This window comes from Hevea brasiliensis, chromosome 7, assembly GCF_030052815.1.
Source record: "Hevea brasiliensis isolate MT/VB/25A 57/8 chromosome 7, ASM3005281v1, whole genome shotgun sequence".
Classification (NCBI taxonomy): domain Eukaryota; kingdom Viridiplantae; phylum Streptophyta; class Magnoliopsida; order Malpighiales; family Euphorbiaceae; genus Hevea; species Hevea brasiliensis.
This window is the reverse complement of record NC_079499.1, coordinates 101149716-101174413: the sequence shown is the minus strand read 5'-3', so window position 1 is coordinate 101174413 and position 24698 is coordinate 101149716. Positions and strand designations below refer to the sequence as shown.

The 24698-nt window shown below is 33.3% G+C and overlaps 1 protein-coding gene across 5 annotated transcripts in view; it reads left to right on the top strand.

Annotated features, from left to right (window-relative positions):
- The first annotated feature begins 11942 nt into the window (after positions 1-11942).
- LOC110662083 (ABC transporter D family member 1) overlaps positions 11943-24698 on the top strand; it is a 31941-nt gene continuing 19185 nt past the window's right edge. Inside the window, exons 1-12 of one of the 5 annotated variants that reach the window (XR_009150121.1) lie at positions 11943-12230; positions 12416-12631; positions 12815-12896; positions 14864-15143; positions 17407-17631; positions 21308-21505; positions 21667-22121; positions 22305-22440; positions 22514-22592; positions 23777-24015; positions 24147-24451; positions 24541-24643. Coding sequence is in view for 4 of the 5 variants with exons in the window: in XM_058150328.1 (XP_058006311.1) it covers positions 12835-12896; positions 14864-15143; positions 17407-17631; positions 21308-21505; positions 21667-22121; positions 22305-22440; positions 22514-22592; positions 23777-24015; positions 24147-24451; positions 24541-24643 (2082 nt within the window). In the remaining variant the exon portion in view is untranslated. Of the gene's footprint in view, positions 12231-12415; positions 12632-12796; positions 12897-14863; positions 15144-17406; positions 17632-21307; positions 21506-21666; positions 22122-22304; positions 22441-22513; positions 22593-23776; positions 24016-24146; positions 24452-24540; positions 24644-24698 lie in introns of all 5 variants that reach the window. The other 4 variants (XM_058150328.1, XM_058150331.1, XM_058150329.1 and 1 more) reach the window with 4 other exon arrangements.

Sequence of the window (24698 nt, the reverse complement as noted above, 5' to 3'; positions counted from 1 at the left end):
ACCGGTCCGATCCGATCCGGTTCGATTCGGCCGGTTCGATTCAGAATACAAAATTTTAAATTTTTACTCTGCCTCGGGACCGAAAACGAGGTCCAAAAATTCCGAAAAATTTCCAGAAAACTCAGAAAAATACGTAGACTCCAAATATATTTTTATTTTTGCCACATGGTCTTTAAATAAATTTTTAAAATTCATCAAAGTTTATATTTTCAGAAAATCGAACCCGATTTTTAAAATCCGAAAAATCTCAAAAAAATTCCTAAAATTTAAATAAAATTAAAATACCAAAAATGCTCATAAAATTTAAAATTTTGTGGTGTTACAAGTGTGAATCAAAATCTACTATTTTAAGGTAGTGCTTATAGTAAAAATAAAAATAAAAAAACATTAGAAATCCTACAAAAATAGATCAACAATTTATTGTTATTATATTTTTTTGGGTAATGAGAAAAAAAATGATATTTCATTAATATAATATAATATTGATTTATAAAGTAAAATTTAATTTAACATAAAATGAAGTTATCTATAAAATTGATTTAATAAAGATAATAATAATTAACAAAAATCTAATAATTAAATTGTTAAAATAGATTTTTAACAATTTATTGTTATTATATTTTTTTGGGTAATGAGAAAAAAAATGATATTTCATTAATATAATATAATATTGATTTATAAAGTAAAATTTAATTTAACATAAAATGAAGTTATCTATAAAATTGATTTAATAAAGATAATAATAATTAACAAAAATCTAATAATTAAATTGTTAAAAAAATTAAAACGATAATAACAAAATATAGTAAAAAAAATAATTTGAATTTGCATATAAATATTTAAGTGATTTAAAATTTAAAATAAATAAATAAAATTTGAAAAATCAATTATAAATTAAATACTTAAATAAAAAATTAAAAAGGTGGGATAATATATTGAAAGATTTAAAGATATATCATGTAAAAAGTTTATTTATTTCTAGTGACAAAATAAAAAATTATAAAAAAATAAAAACACAAAAAATAAAGAATCAAAGTAGGATAAATTGATTATAATATCGCGATTAAAATAATAAATTATATTTTATTAAAATTAATTTATTTTAAAATTAATTTTAATAGAAATAATAATAAATAATAATTTAAAAGTAATATATGTGTGTGTTCCTTACCTTTTAAGGGAGCATTTGCTTACCGTCCCATTGGCGTGCGTCATCATAAAATTTAATTTAATAAAGATAATGATAAAAAGTTAAATTTAATAATTAAATAATTAAAAACAATTAAATAACAATAATAGTAAAATAAACTAATAGAAAATAATTTAAATTAATACTTAAATAGTTAAATAAATAGAAATTTAGAAATTCAATTAATATAATAAAACATATAAATAAAAAATTTGAAGGAATTCAAGCATTCATTCTATTCTACTTAAAAAAGTTTAACTAAAAAATTTTAAAAAACAAAAAACTGAATGTATGAAATAATACCGTTATTAGATTTTTATTTACTACTAAATATTTTTTTGATCCGTGCTTTTTGCTACCACCATAAAATCTCTTATAATATTTTATTCAGATTGTATCGTTAACATTTTGAGTAAATTATAATCTAATTGTATGAATCAATATATTTATAAATTAAGTCATTTTATAACATATATCGTAACAAGTATATTATATTATTTTATACATATTTTTTAATTATTTAATTTTTATCTAAAAAATATACTATATAATTAAAAAGTGATTTAATCATATAATTAATAACTATAAAATAATTTTATGTATTCATAATAAAAATAGTAAAATTAATATTAAGCTACAATTATATAATTTTTATCTAAAAAATATACTATATGATTAGAAAGTGATTTACTCGTATAATCAATAACTATAAAATAATTTAATGTATTTATAATAAAAATAGTAAAGTTAATATTAAGTTCCATATATATGTCATGACCCAAATTATGAGCTGGACCAGTACTAGGACTCCAATGGAAAGTCATTGACTCACCCAACCTGTAATCTCAATAAAATACATTTGGGGACCTCAGCTCATCCATCAATTATCCATAACTCTAAAATAAAATCAATGGGAGCGCAGCTCCCTCAAACATCATAAGTAACCAACCACACAATTATACATATATAAAAGTTAATAAATTACAATCCCCGATTTAATAACATTACAGTCCAACTAAGTATTAACTCCGCCTAAGTAGTTTATGCTTAGCCGGTCCCAAGCCCGGATAAAGGAGGAGGGTTGCGGTAGGTGACAACCAGCGTAAAAATTTCGTTACACCCTATGATATGGATTCAAATGATATAAACGTTGGGGCGTCCTCTACTAACGACGTGCTACATCGGAGCCCGGGTGTAGTGAGAAATATGCAAGGGTGTAGGGCGTTCACCGAAAGCGACGCGCCATGCCGGCGCCCGGGTGTAGTGTTAAGTGAGCAAGGGTTCCCACATCATGGACGGGTGTGGGTAAAGAAGTTAGTCCATATGACAGATAGTAGAATAAATAGTGGAACAGAACACAAGATAGACATAGAAAACAATAGAAGATATCATAGAAGGAGACCAATTAGGAAGGAGCAGGATAGGAGAAGGATCAGGGTTGGTACTTGGAATGTTGGATCACTTACAGGAAAATTAATGGAGCTTGTGGATACCTTGGAAAGGAGAAGGGTGAATATTGCTTGCATTCAGGAGACTAAATGTGTAGGAGAGAAAAGTAAGGAAGTGGGTAATTCAGGGTACAAACTGTGGTTTACCGGAAAGGAGAAAAACAAGAACGGAGTGGGCATAATCATAAACAGGACATTGATAGACTCAGTAATAGCTGTGAAAAGAGTAGGAGATAGAATTATACTAGTAAAGCTAGTACTAGAAGGAGAAACAATAAATATAGTTAGTGCTTATGCCCCACAAATAGGACTAGATAGTGAGAGTAAACAAAGGTTTTGGGAAGATATGGATGATTTAATGCAAAGCATACCGAATGAAGAGAATGTTTTCATTGGTGGAGATTTGAATGGGCATGTAGGAAGTGATAGACAAGGTTATGAGAATGTTCATTGAGGTTTTGGTTTTGGCAGTCGAAATGAGGAGGGAAAAAGCATCCTGGATTTTGCTATGGCATACGACCTAATACTAGCAAATACCTACTTTATAAAAAGAGAGTCACATTTAGTGACTTTCAAAAGTAGGCAACATAGAAGCCAAATCGACTTCCTCTTAACTAGGAAGACAAATAGAGCTCTATGCAAGGATTGCAAGGTCATTCCAGGAGAGGCTTTAACAAGTCAACATCGGTTGGTGGTCTTGGATGTCAAGTTTAGGAACAATTCAAGTAAGGTCAGAAGAAATAGTGTAGCTCAAACAAAGTGGTGGGAGTTCAAAGGAGTAAAGCAAGTGAAGTTCAAAAACGAGCTTCTCGAGTCCGAAGTATGGAAGCTGGATATGGAGGCAAATGATATGTGGATACAGATGGCATCAAAGATTAGAGAAGTAGCTAGAAAAGTACTTGGAGAGTCTAAAGGACATGGACCACCCTCAAAAGAGAGATGGTGGTGGAATGAGGAAGTACAAAAGGCAGTGAAGAGAAAAAGGGAATGGTATAAGAAATTACCTAAATGTGATAATAATGAGGCATATAAACAGTACAAGATAGCAAAGAAAGAAGCAAAAAAGGCAGTTAGTCAAGCAAGAGCACAAGCCTTTGAAAAGTTATATGAGAAACTTAGAACTAAAGAATGGGAGAAAGATATTTATAGATTAGCAAGGAGGAGAGAAAAGAAATATCAAGATCTCAATCAAGTTAGGTGCATTAAGGATAAAGAAGGAAAAGTGTTAGTGAAAGATGAGGACATTAAAGAAAGATGGAGAAATTATTTTAATGATCTCTTTAATAATAATCAAAATGGTAATAGCATGAATATAAATTATAGAACAATAGAAAAGAATGTGAATTATACTAGAAGGATTCGATCTTTAGAAGTAAATGAAGCACTTAAGAGAATGAAAGTGGGTAAAGCCTATGGATCTGATGAAATACCAATTGATGTAACACCCCCATTGCATAGCCTGGTATATTTCACTATTCCGGTGACCGGTGTCGGTCCGGACAATTGATGGGATCAGGGCCACACTTAAGACAATTTGAGAAGCCATAAACACAAATAATTAGTAATGTTTAATTAGTTAACTATAAATAAGAAAAACATAACATAAGAGGTTAAACGAGCCGAGAGTCACAGCGATGAGTGACCTCTGCGGGAACAACCGCGAAGTCATTTTAAACTCAAATTTCGAACCGTAAAAAGTGACGCTGCAGTCCTTAGGACCCTTATGAACACAGTGGAAAAGAGAAAATCACGAAAAAGAACTGTTAAGTCAGTCAAATAATTAGGTCAGGGAGCCGGAAGAAATATTGGATTATTTGCAAACCGGGATGAACCGGCGAGGGGCAATTTGGTCAATTGACCCCGAGAGCTGACTCCTGACCTAACTGTCAAATAAAATTTGAGAAAAGAAAGTTTTGGAATCGAGAATTGAACTAAAGAACTAATAGAAAAATAAAGGAAAAAGAAAAAGAAATAAAACATGACTTATAACATCATCTAAATGACATCATACATGATGTCAAAAATATAATTTATTTTATTAAAGTTGACTAAGTCAAAATTTAAGATAATTAGAGTTAAAAACAAATAAAAAAGGAATTGTAAGGTTGTCTTCCTCACTTGGCCGAAATCCCCTCTCTCTTTCCTCTCACTTATTTCATCTTCCACCATGGATAAGTCTCACCAAGCTTTTGAAACCCTAAATTAAACATGCTTTCCCTAAAATTCTCCATATAAACTTCATTCTTGCATCTTGAAGAGTATAGAGGAAGCATAAGAAAGCAAGAAGAAGAAGAAAGAAGAAGAACAAAAAGTCAAGATCAAAGGTTTCACCTAAGGTTGGTATTCTAACCTTCAATTTCTATTTTAAGTGCATGCTTGTGACTTAAATGAGCTTAGAATCCATTAAATGAAGTGAAAATATGGGGGAAGGACCTATACTAAAATTTCGGCCAGCCATGGATGTGGGGAAGTTTGATGTATTTTGAATAAATTAAAGGTGTTAGTAAGTTTGAAGGAGTATAGTAGTAGGATAGGGATGCATAAATGTAGTTAAATACAATAATTTAGTAAATTAGGGTTGAATGCTAGGGTTTGTGAACCAAATTTTGGAGAAATGCTTAAATGATGACTTTGGTCTATTATGAGATGAAAAATGGTCAATAATGACCAAAAGAGATGTGTAGGAATTGTTTGAATGAAAACCAAATTCGTAGGTCAATTGGTCATGCTGCTGGCAGCATGACCAAACCTACTTTGAAAGACCAAAACTCAAATTTTACAAGCCCAATTGATATGCCACCAATTGGGGATGAAAATAGACATAAAATAGCACAATTTTCATTAAGGAACCATGGCAAAAAACTGACCAAAACTTGGTGAAACAATTGACCAAAGTGAAATGAGAGCAGGCTGCCACTGTACCAAACTGACCAAATGAATAGTAACTGTTCATTTGGTCATAACTCGAGTTAGACAGGTCAAATTGACCTGAAATTTGGCCAGGGGTTAGAGGAGATATAGATCTAAAACTTTCATGAAGAACATCACCCCAAATTATGCCATTAACCCATTCAAATTATTGAGCAAAGTTGAGTTACCAAACCTGCAACTCTGCAGATTTTCATTTGAGCAGTAATGTTTGGATGGCTATAACTCTCTCTAGAAAACTCGGATTTAGGCGATTCTTGAACCGATAGAAGCCTAAGACATAGTAGAACATTTCATCTGAAGAAAGTTAGACCAAATTATGAACTTAACTTGATCAAATTACTGACCAAAATTGGATCAAAATCTGCCAGAACCCAAGATACCAGTATGAGCGATTGCGTGAGCGATAAACTTATTTTGGCCATAACTTGAGCTACAAAACTCCGATTGAGGTGATCCAAAAATGAGAATAAACTTAAGACAATAAGGAACATTTTCTATGAAGGAAGTTTTGTCAAATTCTAACAGTAGATCGACCAATGGAACAGTGCAACTTCGGAGCACCAAAACCGAAAATTGGCAATTTTGCCAAAATGACCTACGCTTTGAAAAAATGACCAAAACCAACAAGTTTGGTGACCAAAATGTGGTATGTGGGTGAAGTTGGAGTTCCCATACCTATTAATCCTTAAAAAGTCAACAATTTGACTTGAATAGTATAGTGAATAGTAACATGAAACACAAAAACTTTGAGAACGTCGAATTTAACGCAATAGAGCTAGTTAAAGTGAAGTTAAATTTATTTTTGGACTTATGTTAAGTTATGGTACTGAAACACTATGAAATTATGTGTTTCAGCTGAAAAAGACTTGGAAGCTCGGAGAGACTGAGTCAAGGCCTAGAGGCGACTCTAGTCAGGTTTGTGCACAATAAATTTATGTAATTGTTTTCCAATTGAAAATTTGAGTTGCTATACTTTATGAAATCGCTGTGTTATTTATGAATTGTATTGCCACTTTGTGACTACAAAAAAATGACTTTGAAAATTATTTGGGATCTCTCATAAATTATTGAAAATAATTGTTTTAAATTGATTTTGGATTCACACTTAGTATGACAGTATCACATTTCCTCCTTCATTTATGGGGTTGAGATCGTTTATTTTCCTCCCTCTCTGGCTTGCCAGTTGAGGTTGTAGATCGGATGAGTACTCATTAGCTAGCTAGCCACCTCCCTCATTGATTTTGATTAATGGGGTTATAGATTGCTTTGTCGTGGTGTACAACGCGGCATTGATCGGAAATTTTATGTCATGGCTTAAGTTGTGTATGATTTTGGCAACACTGTGTTTATGAAATTGTTTGACTAAACTGTGTTTAATATATTATTTGGCAAAAATGAGTTGTTATGAGCTTTGATATTTGTGAAATGTGGTTATGAAGTATTCAAATTATGTTTCATCAATAAATGATTTATGTATCGCATTTTAAATTTTTATTGTGCACCACTGAGTATGTTTATACTCAGCAATAGTTTAATTTACTGTCGCAGATAAGAGCAAGGAGAAAGCAGCAGAGTGAGCTGTGGGATTGACAAGAACTTCTTGATCCCTTTTGTACGGGTATTGTTTTATACCCTTGTGGTTATTTTGATGTAAATACTGTAATGTCATAAGTATCAATGTAAATTGAGCAGTTATAAATAAATTATAATAATATTATTTTGGGTTTATTTCTGTAAATTTAATATTTGTAAATATGAATTTTCTGCTTTATGCCTTGTTAATGAAGTATTAAAAATTTTGTGATGACCAAATTTGATTAAATTGTGGAAATTGCTTTGAAGTGATTTGAATTGGGTTGATTTGAGTTTTATTGGAGATTGGGAGTTGTGAAAAACTTTTGGAAGTGCTTTTTACAGGTATTTGAAGAACTGATTTCTCAAAATACAGAGGGAACTCTGTCAAAATTTTTATAAAATTTGCGGCAAAATTTAAATGGACAAAAATTTTTACTAGTCCTTAAGCTTTGAATAAATGTTTTTTAATTCTCACTAAAATGCTCACCACTTCCAAAATGTTAAAAAAAATTGTTTCAAAAATCCCTTGTAGGGTACTTAATGAGTTATCGGTAGGTGAAGTTCGGTAGTTCATTAAGTATTCTACGGGATCATGTTATGCCTTACGGAGGGGTAAGGTGTGACAATTGAAGTGTGGAAGTATTTGGGAGATATGGGAGTAAAATGGTTAACTAAATTATTTAATAAGATTCTAAACTCAAAGAAAATGCCTGATGAATGGAGGAAGAGTATTTTAGTACCTAGTTTTAAAAATAAGGGAGACATATAGAGTTGCTCAAACTATAGGGGAATTAAACTCATGAGCCACACTATGAAGTTGTGGGAGAGAGTTGTGGAGCATCGACTACGTCATGATACTTCTATCTCTCTCAATCAATTTGGTTTCATGCCCGGTCGTTCTACTATGGAAGCAATCTTTCTCATTAGAAGCTTGTTGGAGAAATATAGAGATGTGAAGAAAGATCTACACATGGTTTTTATTGATTTGGAGAAGGCTTACGATAGTGTTCCAAGAGATGTCTTATGGAATGTGTTAGAACAAAATACGGTATTTATTAGGTATATACAAGTATTGAAAGATATGTATGAAGGAGCAACTACTCTTGTGCGCCCAGTGGGGGGGGGGACACAAGAGATTTTCCGATCTCAATTGGATTACACCAAGGATCGGCCATAAGCCCTTACCTTTTTACATTAGTTTTAGATGAACTGACGAAACATATACAAGAGAGTATTCCTTGGTGCATGATGTTTGCGGATGATATTGTTCAGATAGATGAGACATGAGAAGGAGTCAATAGAAAGCTAGAACTTTGGAGAAGTACTTTAGAGTCAAAGGGTTTTAAGTTAAGTAGAACGAAGACAGAATACATGCATTGCAGGTTCATTGAAGGCCAAACTGGTGATAGGGAAGGAGTTAGTTTGAATGGAGTAATACTGCCCCAAAGTAATCACTTTAAATATCTAGGCTCAGTCCTTCAAGTAGATAGGGGATGTGAGGGGGATGTTAGTCATAGGATTAAAGCCGGATAGTTGAAGTGGAGACGTGCCACGGGAGTTTTATGTGATCGTAAGATTCCCAATAAATTAAAAGGTAAATTTTACCATACAGCCATACGACCGGCTATGTTATATGGTAGTGAGTGTTGGGCACTGAAAGAGTCGTGTGCATCTAAGATAAGAGTTGCAAATATGAGAATGTTAAGGTGGATGAGTGGCCATACTAGACTAGATAAAGTCCGTAATGAGAGTATTAGAGAAAAGGTAGGAGTTGTGCCAATTGAAGATAAGTTGAGAGAAGGGAGATTGAGGTGGTTTGGTCATGTGAAGCGTAGACATACGGAGGCTCCAGTTAGACAAGTAGAGCACATTAGGTTAGAGGATAGAAAGAAAAAAAGGGGTAGACCTAAATTTACTTGGAGGAGAGTAGTACAACATGACCTAGAAGCATTATACATTTCTGAGGATTTAACCCAAAATCGTTCAGAGTGGAGAAAGTGAATCCATATAGCCGACCCCAAATTTTTGGGATAAAGGCTTAGTTGAGTTGAGTTGAGTTGAGTTGTACAGTCCAACTAAGTATTATGGTCTTACACATGTGGAGGTCTAGAAGTTATATTTAACAGTATAAAACGTAAGTTAATAATAAGTAGACCTGCCAAGAATGAAAGCAGATTAGACATAAGGAAAAGCTCTCCTGTAACCTGGAAAAATAGTGAATAGGAATGAGCGTTCGACTCAGAGAGTAAATATTTATTTTACTTACAATTTCTATAACTATCTAATTCTAATACATCCTTAGAAATGAAATGCATCATCTTCATATAAGTCATGTCATAACAAAAATAATTTAGAGCACTCACGCACCTATATCATATTCACACACACACACACACACACACACACACACACACACAAATATATATATATATATATATATATATATATATATATATATATATATATATGAGGGGCTGATCCCCTTACCTAGCTCTTTTAATTAAGGGCCTACCAATAAGAACAACTCGAACCAGACTTTCGCTTAATAATCTATATGCGGGGGTTAGCGAGATCAACTCAAAGTCGTACTCACTCCGACTTCCTCAAAAAGGACTAGACCCCAAGCGAGACCAGCTCAAGTCAATTTGTCCGTCCTACCTATATCCACATACACCACATACACACCCACGCACAAACATAGCTTCAGATTATCAAAACATAACAACCAAAGTAATGTCATCAAGTAAAAATGCAAAGCAGGACGTGCCTAATATTTAACTATATAAATATAAGTATAAGTGATACATTAGATGCTAGAAATATAATAGTATTGAAATTATAAATAAATAAATATCTACTTACAACACTTTAAAGGTCACTGTGGTGGCTGAGCAGAAGAAGAAGGCTATTTTGGCTCACCTAAATAATACATCAAAATCTATCAATAAATATCTTGAAACAAAATTATAGGGAATCAAAAGACAGACCTAAGGTTTTGCCAAAAATCCAGCAGAATTCCCTCTATACCTTGGACCTACCCAACCTGCAAAATGGTTCAAACAACACTTATAATTCTCAATTTCCCACAATCACAATACATCAATAACATATGGCCCCCTCTTGGGCCCTCCAAATCAATTAAAACTCACAACCTGAAAAAATTACAATTTAGTCCCTGAAAACAACTTTTTAGCAAAAACCACTTAAATAAGTTTTAAAAATTCTAAAATTTTATTTCGCGGTCCTTAGCAATATTACTAAGCTAATGCAAAAGGAATTATAATTTTTTAACATACCACGAATATTTTGTAGATTTTTAATCGAAATTAGGCACTAGATAATTAAGAAAAATTAGGGTTCGGGTTTACCTATGCCAATTCTAATACTTAAGACTCGTTCGGAACGTCTGAAAATGGTTGGATAGCCTATAATCTTGATCCGATTCTAAAATATTTTCGACAGCCTGTTTGTCAGCCAGAAATTACAGACTTAAGCAATTGTCAAATTTTCTTGAAACGAGGGTACCTATACAAAGCCCACAACAGCAGGAGTTAGAAAAAAATATTTGTGGACTTAATTAAGCTCAAATGAAGCTCAAAAAAAATACTGCAAAGTTCGCGGGACCCATCGAAATTTCGGTATTAGAAAATTATGAAATTTATATCATCGCGAAGCTCTCGTCGTGTAGAGCGCGCTGGTACTCTCGGATTTTTCGTGACGTATCTGATTTGGGAGAAATTTAGCCCAAAAGTCAAAATGAGCTAAAACTTTTGAAGCAAAAATTGGACAAAATACTTAATGAAAATTTATGCTTTTGATGTCTATGAAAAGCTTTGAACGAGTAGAAGGTATTTGGAACAAGATTCGGTCCGATCGGTAGCCGAATCGGCCGAATTTTGGTCAGGAAGGTGAAACGGTGCGCTGCACGTACAAGGGGAGAAATGGCGAGATTTCTGGCGATATGGAGGGTGGCCAATGACGGGGAAAGGTGGAGGTGGTGCGCCGACGTGTGGGGGAGGGCTGGGTGGCAGCGGCCGGCTGTGGAGAGGAGAGAGGAGAGAGAAATCGTGAGAGAGAGGGAGGAGGTCGGGCGCGACGTGGGGAAGGAGGAGGTCCGATCCGATCGGTCCGATCGGTCCACCCGGTCTGGTTCGATTGGATTGATCCAATTTAGAATACTTGAAATTAAATTTTTACTTTATTTTGGGATAAAAAATGAGGCCAAAAAATTTGAAAAAATTTTAGAAATTTTTTTCGAAATTTATGGAGTTTAAATATATTTTTAATTTTATCACGTGATCTTTAAATTAATTTTTAAAAATTAACAAAGTTTATTGAATTTAAAAAATCGAACCTGATTTTTAAAATTTAAAAAATTTCAAATAAATTCTCAAAATTTGTAATAAAATAAAATATTAATATCTACATATAAAATAAATATTTTTAAAATTAGGGGTTTAGTATACACTTGTAATTAAAAGATATATATACTTGTAATTAAAAGATATATATACATATATCTTAATAGCATATAATGCATAATTTTATTAAAATTATATAATATAATATAAAAAAATAAAAAATATATAAAATTAATTCTCTAATTTGATTTAATTTTAATTTAATTTTTTGATAAAAAAAAATTAGAATCCAATCAAAACAGTAATCAATTCTTAAAATAATAATTTTGTCTTGGATTACGGTTCGCTGTAGTTGGAGCTCCGAACCGTGCACAGCCGGCGAATGGTGCCAAACAATTAAGCAGCTTGCTTTTTTTTTTTTTTTTTTTTTTTTAAGTTATCCAAAAAGATGAGGATGAACTGCAATGGCTACAGGGTCTTACGCAAAGGTTGCAGTGATGACTGTACCACCAGACTCTGCCTCCAATGGATCAAATCCCCTGATTTTTCAACCCTCCAAATATCGTTTAAATGTTTTGGAGATTTTCCTTTCTCTTATGCCCATTTCTTTCTGTTTCATCATTCTCCTCGTACGCAATCTTTTTGCTCTGAAGATTCTTGGCAGTCTGCAGCGCTCTCCCGAGATTAAGATAAAACAAAAGCCTTTCTACGGGAAATTCTGAAAAGGTAAGAAGTGGGTCTGTTTTGTTATCTTTGTGGGTTTTACTAATACTCTTCTCTAATTGAGTTTTATTATATACAAAATTACAATTTGCTTCTTAACTAAAATTTTGTGCCTAATTGGAAATGGGATAAAATTTGATTGGGCTTTTGTCCTATTTCAAACAAATCATGGTTATTATGTGGTGTAGCGAAGGATGAGAGGGACAGAAGGATGAGTGTCGTTTTGTTTAATATCGTCAGCTAAACGGCGAGGCATGCTAAAGCTTACTTGCAATTGCTTATGACGAAGTGAATTGATTGCAGCGATATGCTTTTTATTGTTGCTTGTGTGCTTTCATTTTGCAGGTGTCCGTTTACTATGGGGAGCCAGCTACGTTGAGTGTGTCGCCTGCCACGTTGAGTGTGTATGTGTAGTTTGCCATTATATATATATATTTTTAATTTTAATTTTCGTTGTATAGGAACCTTGGGCTTTGAGTTTTTGATTTATATATTTGTTAAATGGGTTTTTTGATTTGATATAAAGATTTTTTCCTTCTAAGTTCTAAATCTAGAAAAAGTTATTCCAGCTGCTGATCTGTTGGTAGGTGAAGGTTTATTTTCAGTCATGCCTTCTCTTCAACTGTTGCAACTAACTGAGCATGGTCGAAGCCTCCTGGCCTCCAGAAGGTATTGATTTTTCTTCCATGTTTTCTTTTTTGTCATAGTTGGAAGAAAAAGTTATTCCATAATGTATTGTTTTTGATTGAATTAATGTTCTGTCACAATGTTAGGTCTTAGTATAGTTTATCTCTTCAATAGTCAGTGAATTTAGCCTAACCAATTGCTATTATTCATCAACAATTCAAGTGAGATTTGTAAGATGAAAGCTCCTGCCATCTCACATTCAGTTTTGTACACTCACTTGAATCTAATTCTTTTTACTGCTGGCTAGTAAAATAGGTAGGAGATGAACTAATAAGGTAGCTTAAGGCTTTTAAGCAAGCAGATGATAATTAAGGAAAGGGGATGGTGTGTTTTACAGGAAGCTTTGAGGATGATCAATTGGTCATGATATATAAATACTATAGGTAATTCAGTAAGTTACTGCAATTGATTATGGGCAACGTTTTTAAAATACTTATATGCCATAATACATAGAATTTAGCATGTATGTGGATAGTTTTATGGGTTCAGATTGTTGCGTGGTGATCAGCATTTAAATGAAGTTGTTATGTATTCATGTAGTGATCACCTTGTAATGACTTTCAATTAACTGAATAATGGATTAAAGAAAGTTATGTTTAGTGTTCCACAACATCTTATATGGTAGGGGTCCTCTTGTGTTTGGCTCCCTTTTTTTTTGTATTTTTCAAGTGATATTTGGTATTCTACAAAAGTGCAGGAGATCTCACTCTGGTTTTATCTTCTAAACTGGGATTTTGGAAACTCTACTCATGATCATTTGTCCTCATAAAAGAGACATTTCAATATCATAACTCCTCTGTCTCTCTCTCTCTCTCTCTCCCCCAAATGGAAATCGCAAACAAAATTGGTCCTTTAGTCTTGAAGTCTTGTCTTTGTAAAAAAAATATAAAAAGCCAAATTAATAAGCCATACTCTAGTTGCCTTAGTTAATATGAGCATCTATTTTAAGGGTGCATTTGGTAAGTTTAGGCACCACTTGTTTCAATTTTTTACTTCTCAAAAATACTTTTTAACAAATTTAGATTTTTTTAAAAAGCCAAATTAATAGTTAGAAAGAATAAGTGGTAAATCCTTCAGATCACATGAGAAGAGCTAAAAATGATTGTAAAAGAACAAAATTTTTTGATGGGAAAATTTTTTTTAAAAATTAGCTACGTCCTACTCTATATAGTACATAAAATACCTATTTGATATGAATGAGCATTAAATCACCAAACCAAGCGAGTCGGTTATCGGGTACTTGGCTACTCGACTGTCCAACCGACTCACTGACCAGCTAAGCCCAACCAAGCTCAGCCAAACCTAAAAAGGCAATGTCAAACCCTGGCATTCCCACTGATGATGCCACTGTAAAAAGTAGAGGTGAAAATGAAGGCATTTCCATTTTGAAGGAATTATAAAACTGAAAATAGAAAGCAGAAAACTGTTTTCTGCAAGTAACAAGCTCTCGTGTTTCAATAATTTGTAAACTTGGTTTATTTTAATGTTAATCTTCAGCTAACACTTCGCTAGACCCCTTTAAGCTTGCAAGCCAAACTCGTTGTAGTTTCTGTCGCACCTCTGTCCTGTTACCTACGTACTGTGTTGTTCCTCTTCCATTGTTATTGTATCTTTTTTCCTTCATTTAATAATAATCTCTCTATCTTTCTTTTTTTTTTTTTTCTTAATTTTAATTGTCATCCATCTGCCATCTGTTTGGTTGGCAAACTCTTCTAAAGAATTGTAGATTTGTTGCTTTTTGTCCATCCAATTTGGTTGTGCTTGTGGCATATACTTATTTATTTTATTTTTTCCCCTCTCCCTTATTAATTCTTATATTTCTGCTCTGTTAGATATCCTTATGGTAGAAGATTGTCTATTTAGTGTAGTGTACTGCATACGATTTTCAAAAACACAATCTGTCTTCTCTATTTCAGTGATGAACTTTGGTATATTTGTTATCCAAACAGGAAATCTCTGCTGCTTGCCACTGGTATCTTACTAGTTGGTGGCACTGCTGCATATGTGTCGTCATGGCGTAACTGTATAAAGTCTGATTCTTTTGGTCATTTGAATGGGCTTAAAGACGATAATGATAAATTGGACGGGCAGGTTACAGATGAAGATAATGTGAAGAAAACTATTCAAAAGAAAGGAAATTTGAAATCACTTCAAGTTTTAGCTGCTGTTCTTTTGTATGATATGGGCAAAATGGGAGCAAGGGACCTTTTCACTTTGATAGCCATAGCAGTAAGTCTTTGTTCTATGTGCACTCAAATATTTTGTTTTCATCCCCTATTCCTCTAAGCTTTTCTTGTAGTGAATTGTGTTTCTTGATTGTCCAGCATGTGCTATATCATAGGATATATTCGAAGATAAAATATACAATAAATGCTGGCACAATTTTCTTGCCTTCACCTATGGTTTTTAAAGTTTTTTTTTTTTTCTCCTTTTCTCATTTTAGTGCTCTCAATCATACTCTTCTATCCAAGCTAGTTATATGTGAAAAATTTGCCATTGCATTCAATTGAAGGTCAAGTTATTGCTCCATTTTGAATATAGGTTAGGGAACAAAAAATGACCTAGTATCAAAACTGAATATAGAAGATGGGAATGAGAAGAGATAGAGCAGTAGGAATAGAGTATATATTATTCATGTTGGTGAGGGTTCCTAATAACATTTTTCCTTGGCTTGCCTTAGATGAATTGGGGTTAATGAGGTTTGATTACTTTTTCCCCTTTGATTTATGTCAAGAAACCTCTCAACCTTAAACTCAAGCTTGTAGATGAGAGCTCCAAGAATAATTTTATATTTCTAACAAAAGTCCGCTTGCAAAAGCCCATTGGACTTCAAGCGTTACCTTTCCTTGCGCTGAAAATTTTGATTAATAAAATGGGAGTGGTTAAGATTTGAACTTTGGACCTTTTGGTTTAAAATGCTTTCTTACAATGTCATGAAGCCACTCAACCTAAAAGCTCAAGTTTGTAGATAGGACTCCAAGAATAGTTTTATATCTCTAGTAGTTGAAGAGGCTTAAGAATCCTTGTAAGATTGGATATAAAATTAGATTTGTAAATTTTAACTGCTCTTTTGAAGCCACAAAGTAATTCTGAGAGTTTGTAGGTTTTTAATTCTAAGGAAATGTTCTTGCATCCTAATGAACCATTTATACCATTAATACACATTATATATTACGAAAAGTTGTCTTATTGAAAATGGTGGAAAAAGAACCTCTATAAGCCATTTGCCTCTTTCACTTTCCTCCCTTCTGCTGGTCAGTTTTCACAAATTTTATTTCTGCATTAGATCAGTCTATCTATAATCTGGTGAGTTGATGGGCTTTTTGGTCCATTCTCTAAAGAGTCTTTCTTGGTCTTCAACCCTTTTAAGTTGTGACAGTCTGATGCAGTCTTGGTTCTTGGAATGTCTCATATTAACAACTCAATGATTGGATGAGCAAACTTAACTGAGACACAAAATTTGGTTTCTTTTAGGTTGAAGAGATACATGGTTGTTCACAATTGTTGAGAAAGACTGGCAATGTCTTTTTAGTTACAGAGTGATCAGACCAGCCTTATACTTCTGCAGATAGAAACCATTATATTATTGATATTTGCTGAACTGTTTTCTTTAAATAAATAAACAAAATTGTAATTTTGGGTGCTTTTACTTGGGAACGAGGTTTATGAACATAACACACTGGAGTAGGATTGGTGGTGTACATAGGAGTTGATCCTTGGTGATGGCAAATTCTTTTGTCACTGGGTTTTGTACTGGCTGATGCAGAGTGTCACCAATTGTAAATAATGCAAAGGATTAGAATAGAAGTTGAGGATTATCTTGGATTTTCCCCCTTAATTTTTTGTTGGGTGAGATTCCACTTTCAGGAGAAAAGGTGTTTGAAGTTGGTAAAGTAAATTTTTTTGATGCCATCACACTGGCATCTAACCTTTACTCTATGCACGATCGGGGAAAAAAAAGAACTGTATTGTTGAAATTGTTGCCATGAATTAGAAAAGAAGAAATAGAACCATGATTGGTTTTTGAATTAAATAATTAGTCTGAGTCATGAGTGTAGTTTGACTCATTTGTTACTTTTTACCTTATCTTAGTTAGCCAATCATAGTGTATTTTGTGTTTTTCAATGCATTTTTTTATCCATTCACTTGATGAAAATCTTTGATTTTGCATTATGCTGTTATTTTTCTGTGAAGTTTTGCTATGTTGCTCTTGGCCCCAAAAGTGATGGAAAAATGGAAAAAAAAAAATGAAAAGAAGAAATAACATATAGTGCTTGTCACAACTCTTATTGACTTCATGGTATGAGCATCAACATGATCCATTGTCCTTTGAATTCTTTTGTTCATTTATTTGCTTGATGCACAAGCAAATACACTGTGGATATACTCATTTGATTTAGCTTGAGTTGCATCACCATTGTGATTGCATACCACTGAATTCTTGAACATGATGATTACTTGAGTAGAAATGTGCTTTTGCACTTTTTTGCAGGTGTTGAGAACTGCTATGAGCAACAGATTAGCAAAAGTACAGGGATTTCTATTCCGTGCTGCTTTTCTCCGACGTGTACCATTGTTTTTCCAGCTGATATCTGAAAATATCTTGTTATGTTTTCTTCTATCAGTCATTCGTTCTACTTCAAAGTATGTAACTGGGACCTTAAGTCTGTGTTTCAGAAAAATATTGACAAAACGTATCCATGCACATTATTTTGAGGTAATCATGGTAACTTTTTATGTTTGTTGGAAAATAAATATTTTTTATTATTTTATTTCTATACTATAGTTTAATTAACTTTGACTTGGTCGCATGAAGTCCTTTTGTTTTCCCCTCGCTTTTTGGTTTTTGCTATAATTTTATTGTATTAACCATATGATTTGAATTTACAAGCTGCATCCTATGAATCTATGCTAAATTACTGAATTCTAAGAGCCAATCAATTGTTCTTTAATTAAGGAGATGGTTTTCTTTGTCTCTTTTGGGGAACAATGTATGTTAAGCAGTGGCAGTGAAAAAAAGCTATTTTTTTTTTTTTTTTGAATCTAAGATTCTAAGTTGACCTTGATTTGCTCATGATTTAGCTTTTAGGTGACTATTGATGCAGAACATATTTTTTTAGACAAATAAAAAAAAATGCAGGTTTAGTTTTAAATTTTCCTATTCTAATTTAGCTTTATTGTTTCCTATTATATTTAGGACTTACTTTATTTCCCTATTCTAATTAGGTTTTAATTTAGTTTTCCTATTTCTGTTAGGATTTAGTTTTTTCCTATTTAATCTAGGATTCCTATTGTAAATTTAGTTTATCTAAACTTTCTAGTTAGAAGATTAATTTTCCTATTAGGATTAGGAGATTAAAATCTCTATAGATAGACCTTAATTCTATGTATTTCGGTTAGAGATTTCTTATCGATAAAATTTCAGCATAGGTTTTTCTCTCAATTTTCACTCTTCATGTTTGAGTGTGTGTTATTTTGAGCTTTACGTTGCATTAGGTGGTATCAGAACAGGGAAATCACCTCAATTGAGATGGTTTACTTTGATGGAGGTGGCGATTATAGTGATTCTTACGACTGTGTTTGGAGAGCTAGAGGCTAGAGCCCTTGATTATAGGGACGAATGTTGCAACGATGAGAGCGACGTCTGCATTAATAGATAAATCTCAAATTCGAGTGTATTGAGAGATGCTTCTAAGAAATTGCAGATTGTCTTGGTGCTTTGGGAATCAATGCAAACGAGGATCGACTGGAAAATTGAAAACCAAAAGATGGTGCAGCTCGTGGTGACCCTATTCAAGATCTTTTCTTGTAAGTAAGCAACATGTCTATGATGAAAATTTGGAAGACGAAGATGACTATGAGCCAGTTTGGTTCAATTGGCTTAAGAGGTATGGTGGTAATAAGAGGAGGCACGGATTATCAATTGAAAATTGATATTCCTAATTTCTATAGGGATCTCGATATAGAAGAAGTCTTAGATTGGATCATAAGGGTGGATAGATTCTGTGACCATATGGACTTAGCACTTGACAAATGAGTCAAATTGGTGGCTTGTTGGTTGAAAGATGGTGCTTTTGCTTAGTAGGAATAGCTACAATCTAGAAGGAAGCGAAAAGGGAAGGGGTTAGTTCGAACTTGGTACGAAATGCAGTATTTGTTGGAATAAGAATTTTTGCCTCTAGATTATGAGCAAATTTTATTCCAGCAAAAACAATGTTGTCAATAGGAAGTCCAACCAAAGGCCTTAGTGGTGGAAAAATGAAAAAGTGAAGAACAAAGGGAGTTCCGGAACTCAACAATGCAACTTGAAGTGGAGGAGTCTAAGTTTGAGGAATCTGAACTAGAAGCTTTGGTTGAATTTCTTTTTGCTATGATTGAAGATGAAGAACTTAGGAATGTGTCAAAGGGAACGACAAACGTCACCTCTTGGAGATTCCAATAGAAGTTGAAATTAACAAGATAGAGTAGAAGGAGCTTGAGAAAAGTGTCCTAGGGAGCAAAGAACCCCAATCCATGGAGGTTTCAATGGAGAGTGATAAATTTCACGTCATGGAGATTAAAGATTTTTCTATTGAATTTATTTTTCCAGGTGTTTTTGTGGATATGAAGGAGAATGTGAAGATACTTTCTTCAGTTTTGTGTAATTCGCCATTATTGACAAACTAAGGAGACAATGTGATGTGTTGGTTCGATAAAGCTTTTGATTCTTCAACACTTAGAAATTTGAGGACTAGTTATAAGTGGGGAGAATCATATGTGAATTGTCGACACAACATTGTCGTATCGTTGCAAGCTGTTCTAACTCGAGGACTAGTTTTTTGGAAGTGGGGGTGTATTATCCGGAGCATATTTTTTGGGACAAGAAAAAAAACTGTAGATTTAGTTTTAATTGTTTACTATTCTATTTAGAACTTAGTTTATTTTCCTATTCTAATAAGGTTTTAATTTAGTTTTCCTATTTCTATTAGGATTTTGTTTTTTTCCTATTTAATCTAGGATTCCTATTGTAATTTAGTTTATCTAAACTTCATAGTTAGAAGATTAATTTTCCTATTAGGATTAGGTGATTAAAATCTCTATAAATAGGCCTTAATTTTATGTATTTCAGTTAGAGTTTTTTTATTAATAAAATTTCAGCAAAGGTTTTTCTCTGTTTTCACTCTTTGTGTGGGAGTGTGTGTTATTTCAAGCTCTACGCTGCGTTATCTGTAAAAATAATAATGGTGACAGTCATAATTTCAGGCTGTGACTTCTCATTTTGTTCGTGCATGTGAACCTTTTCTATGGTTACCTTGTATGGAAACATTTTGTCATTATAATTTTCCCTTTATCTCACATAGGCAGTATTGCATGTGAACTTTTTGATTTGGTTTGAATTAATAATTTGCAGGTTTGGCATCGTCAACTTGGCATTTATAAGTGTGTAATTGCATGTATGCCCACACTTTAGGTGTAGAATTAAGGGTCTATTTGATTTAGCAGTTGTGGTCAGCTGTGAGCGGTCGATAGTTGACTGTCAGTAGCCATTGAATTTCTATTTGTTGTTAGTGGTTGCAATTGATTGTAAAGTATTTGATAATACAACGGTTGGGGTTGCAGTCAAATTATAAAATTACCAATAAGGACATTTTTATTTTTGTTACATTTTATATGACATTTTATTTATCTTTTACATAGATGAATCTTTCTTTTAAATTAAATTCATAGTAATATAGGCATCGGGAGGATGCATGAAACTATATTCATATTTTAATATTTCTTTTAATTATTTTCACAACTTCAATAAGTTGATATGTATTTGGCTACATAAATGTATGTGTATATTCAAAAGGTTAAAAATACAAACAAATAATGTGTTTTTAGTGTTAAATTATTAACAATTATTATCAAAATTATTTTGAATTCAATGGCATATTTTTATGAAAACCTACTTTTGGGTCCCAAAACTAGGATTTCTAGCTTACACAACTTTTAGTTATACAAATCAAAAGTCAGCTTTTAGGATTTCAACTGCTAGCGTTTTCAAAAAAAAAAAAAAAAAAGGATTTCAACTGCTAGCTTTAGTTTTTTGTTTACCAAACAAGTTTTATCCAACAGTTGAGTTTTCAACCACGAACTGCAAGCTCCAAAAGCTGAACCAAATGGGCATTAAATTTCTAGATGATAATCTTCCAAAATCCCCTTCTGGTAAATAGCAATGAAACTTGCAATTAGTACAGAATCTATGATTTCTGTCTCCATTGTTTAGTTTAGAATATGTGGTCTGTATTTTTGAGGCACAGGGAAAAAAAGCAAAATTTTTTGAAATGTTGCCTAATGAATGCGTTTTGATGCCTTTGTTCAGTGCATTAATTGTTTCTGAGTTATTATTCATCTTTTAATTTGGGTTGCAGAACATGGCATACTATAAGATATCACATGTTGATTGTCGGATTACTAATCCTGAGCAACGAATTGCAAGTGATGTACCAAAGTTCTGTTCAGAGTTGAGTGAACTGGTACAAGATGACTTGACAGCAGTTACTGACGTTCTTCTCTATACTTGGCGCCTCTGTTCATATGCTAGCCCAAAATATTTTTTTGGGATATTGGTAATCATTGGTCTCATCTATCATATTTATCAGACTTCTTAGTATTCTTTATGTTTCTGTAAACTATTCTTTTGAATGGCCACTAGTAGACTTTCAGCTTAATCTGATGACATTTCAGTCTCAACAGATTTCCACTTGACACATGATGTTAATGTTCTCAGGCCTATGTGTTGGGAGCAGGAACTATGATTAGAAACTTTTCTCCTGCTTTTAGTAAACTCATGTCAAATGAACAACAATTGGAAGGTGAATATCGGCAGCTTCATTCACGTTTAAGGGCCCATGCAGAAAGTATAGCATTTTATGGTGGAGAATCTAGGGAAGAATCACACCTTCAGCTGAAGTTTAAGGATCTTGTTAAACACATAAGTGTTGTCCTTCATGACCATTGGTGGTTTGGCATGATTCAGGACTTCTTGTTGAAGTATCTTGCTGCTACAGTTGCAGTTATACTGACCATGGAACCCTTTTTTGCTGGCCATCTTAGACCTGACGCATCAACTTTGGGAAGGGCGACAATGTTAAGCAACTTAAGATATCACACCAGTGTCATAACATCACTATTTCAGTCCTTGGGAGCTCTTTCTAGAAGTTCAAGACAGCTCAATCGTCTCAGGTAGTTCATAATCAATCATTTATGCCATTGTAGGCCTCAAAAGAAGCCTTATTTATTGACACTCTCAATATTGGCAGGATATCATCTCCGCCCCTCTTCCTCGAGAAACTTGATTGATTTGTCTTTGAGCATGCCTTGCACCTGATTGTGGTTATCTTGAACCTAATGTTTGTGTTATTGCAGTGGTTATGCTGGCCGCATTCACGAGTTAATAGTCATATCAAGAGACCTAAGTTGTGATGATAAAGCTTCTCTGCAAAGAAGCGGAAGTAGGAACTACTTTAGTGAAGCTGATTATGTTGAGTTTTCTGGTGTCAAGGTACTTACAGATTTTTTCTTCATGTTTTTATATGGTACACATTCTTTGTTCTTATAGTATTATTGTCTCCTAGGTTGTCACCCCAACTGGTAATGTTTTGGTGGAAGATCTGACATTTAAGGTTGAATCAGGATCTAATCTGTTGATTACAGGTTAGCTTTTTGAACTTAAAAGTTAAAGGATCGACGTTTTTTTTTTATTTCTTTCTGTTGGTTTTTTTTTTTTTTTTCGTTGTCCTTTCAGTTTGGTTCTTTGCTAACTACTATGTGCTCCTTGCTGTTAACAAGAATCTGTTTGTGGGAAACCAAGGCACACGTATCTCAAATTTTGTAAATCTGGTGTAATTCCTATGGAATGGCACGTTCACGGGAGCTTTTTATCTGCAATCCCTTGTTTATAGGAAGTACTTGATCAGGAAAAACATTAAATATTTTATTGGCTTATTTTATGGATCACAATGGAATAATGATGGCTAATACTGGATTGGCCATTATGGATTGTTGAATTTGGGTATCATGGATGTTTCATTTGCAGTTGTACGTATTGGACGAAATGTCCAACACACATCATTATGTAGTGAGTAGCTGAGTGCAGAACAGAAGAAGCAGAGGTGAGGGAGAGAGAGCTGTGTACTTGACTACTTGTGCAGCTCTTTCTTTCAATCTTCTTTTTCTTTTTCTTTCATTCTTTCTTTCTTTCTTCTTTATATATATATATTGTAACTCCACTTATAGAATACCTAACTCTTTATTTGGACCTCTTGTTAAAATCATACTAGTGGGCTTCATATAAATTCCTATTTAGGCTTCACTGATAATATTTTAGATGAAAGGGGCTATAATAATAATAATAATAATAATAATAATAATAATAATAATAATAATAATAATAATAATAATAATAATAATAATTATTATTATTATTATATTAATGGAAACACATTAGAAAACTGAAAAATATATAAATCTTAAAATTTTAAATATATTATTTTGAGATTTTCCATCCTCTGACCTTGCTTTAGGGGGATCCTAACTGATTGGCAGCCTTTTCATTAAGTCCCTGGTGCTCGTCTGCCATGAGTATAAGAAAAAAATGTAGACTGTAAGCAAGCTTGAATTATTTATCCTTATGTCTCTGCTATTCTCTATGGTATCTTGTTAACCTACATAAATAGCTTATTTTCCTTATTTTCTATGTTCTCTAACGTTATTCTTTTATTTTTCATTTAATGAAAATGATTGTTTTGTATGACTGGGTGTCAAAACATGTTTTATTTGTGCACTAGCTTTGTTGATATGCTTCCATTGAAAAATGTATTTGTTATTCTTTGCTGAAGGTCCAAATGGTAGTGGGAAGAGCTCACTTTTCCGAGTTTTGGGTGGCCTTTGGCCATTGTTATCTGGCCATATTGTGAAACCTGGTGTTGGTGCCGATCTTAATAAGGAGATTTTCTATGTGCCACAAAGGCCATATACAGTTGTAGGCACACTTCGTGATCAGTTAATATATCCTCTCAGTGTGGATCAAGAGGTTGAACCACTCACACCAAGTGGAATGGTGGAGCTCTTGAAAAATGTAATTATCTTGTCTTATCCCTTTTTTTTTTCCTTGGGTCTTTCCTCAAAAGGTAGAAACTGTTGCTCATTTACCTTTAGCCTTATTCACTGAAATTTTATACTGTTGGAGATTTGGTTGCCACTTTGCAGGTTGATCTTGAGTATCTATTAGAACGTTATCCGCCTGAGCAGGAAGTTAATTGGGGCAAGGAATTGTCTTTAGGAGAGCAACAAAGGTTAGGGATGGCCAGACTGTTCTACCACAAGCCTAAATTTGCAATTCTTGATGAGTGCACCAGTGCAGTCACTACTGATATGGAGGAACGTTTTTGCACTAAAGTTCGAGCTATGGGAACTTCATGCATAACGATATCACACCGTCCTGCTCTAGTTGCGTTTCATGATGTTGTTTTGTCCCTGGATGGAGAAGGGGGCTGGCAAGTTAATTACAAAAGGTTTGATTTTGAGTTAGTAAAACCTTCATTTTATTTTATATTTTTGAAGATAAATAGGTATGTGCGTTCTAAAATCCTTGAGACTTCAGAAAGGATTCTAGTTCCCTGATGACCAATGTCAAGAGGGCTTCTGCGACAGAGCGTAAAAGTGATGCAATGGTAGTTCAACTTGCATTTGCCACAACTGATAAGGTGACCTTCATCCTAAGAACTTCTCTGTTTTTTTTTTTTTTTTTGAGAACTTCTC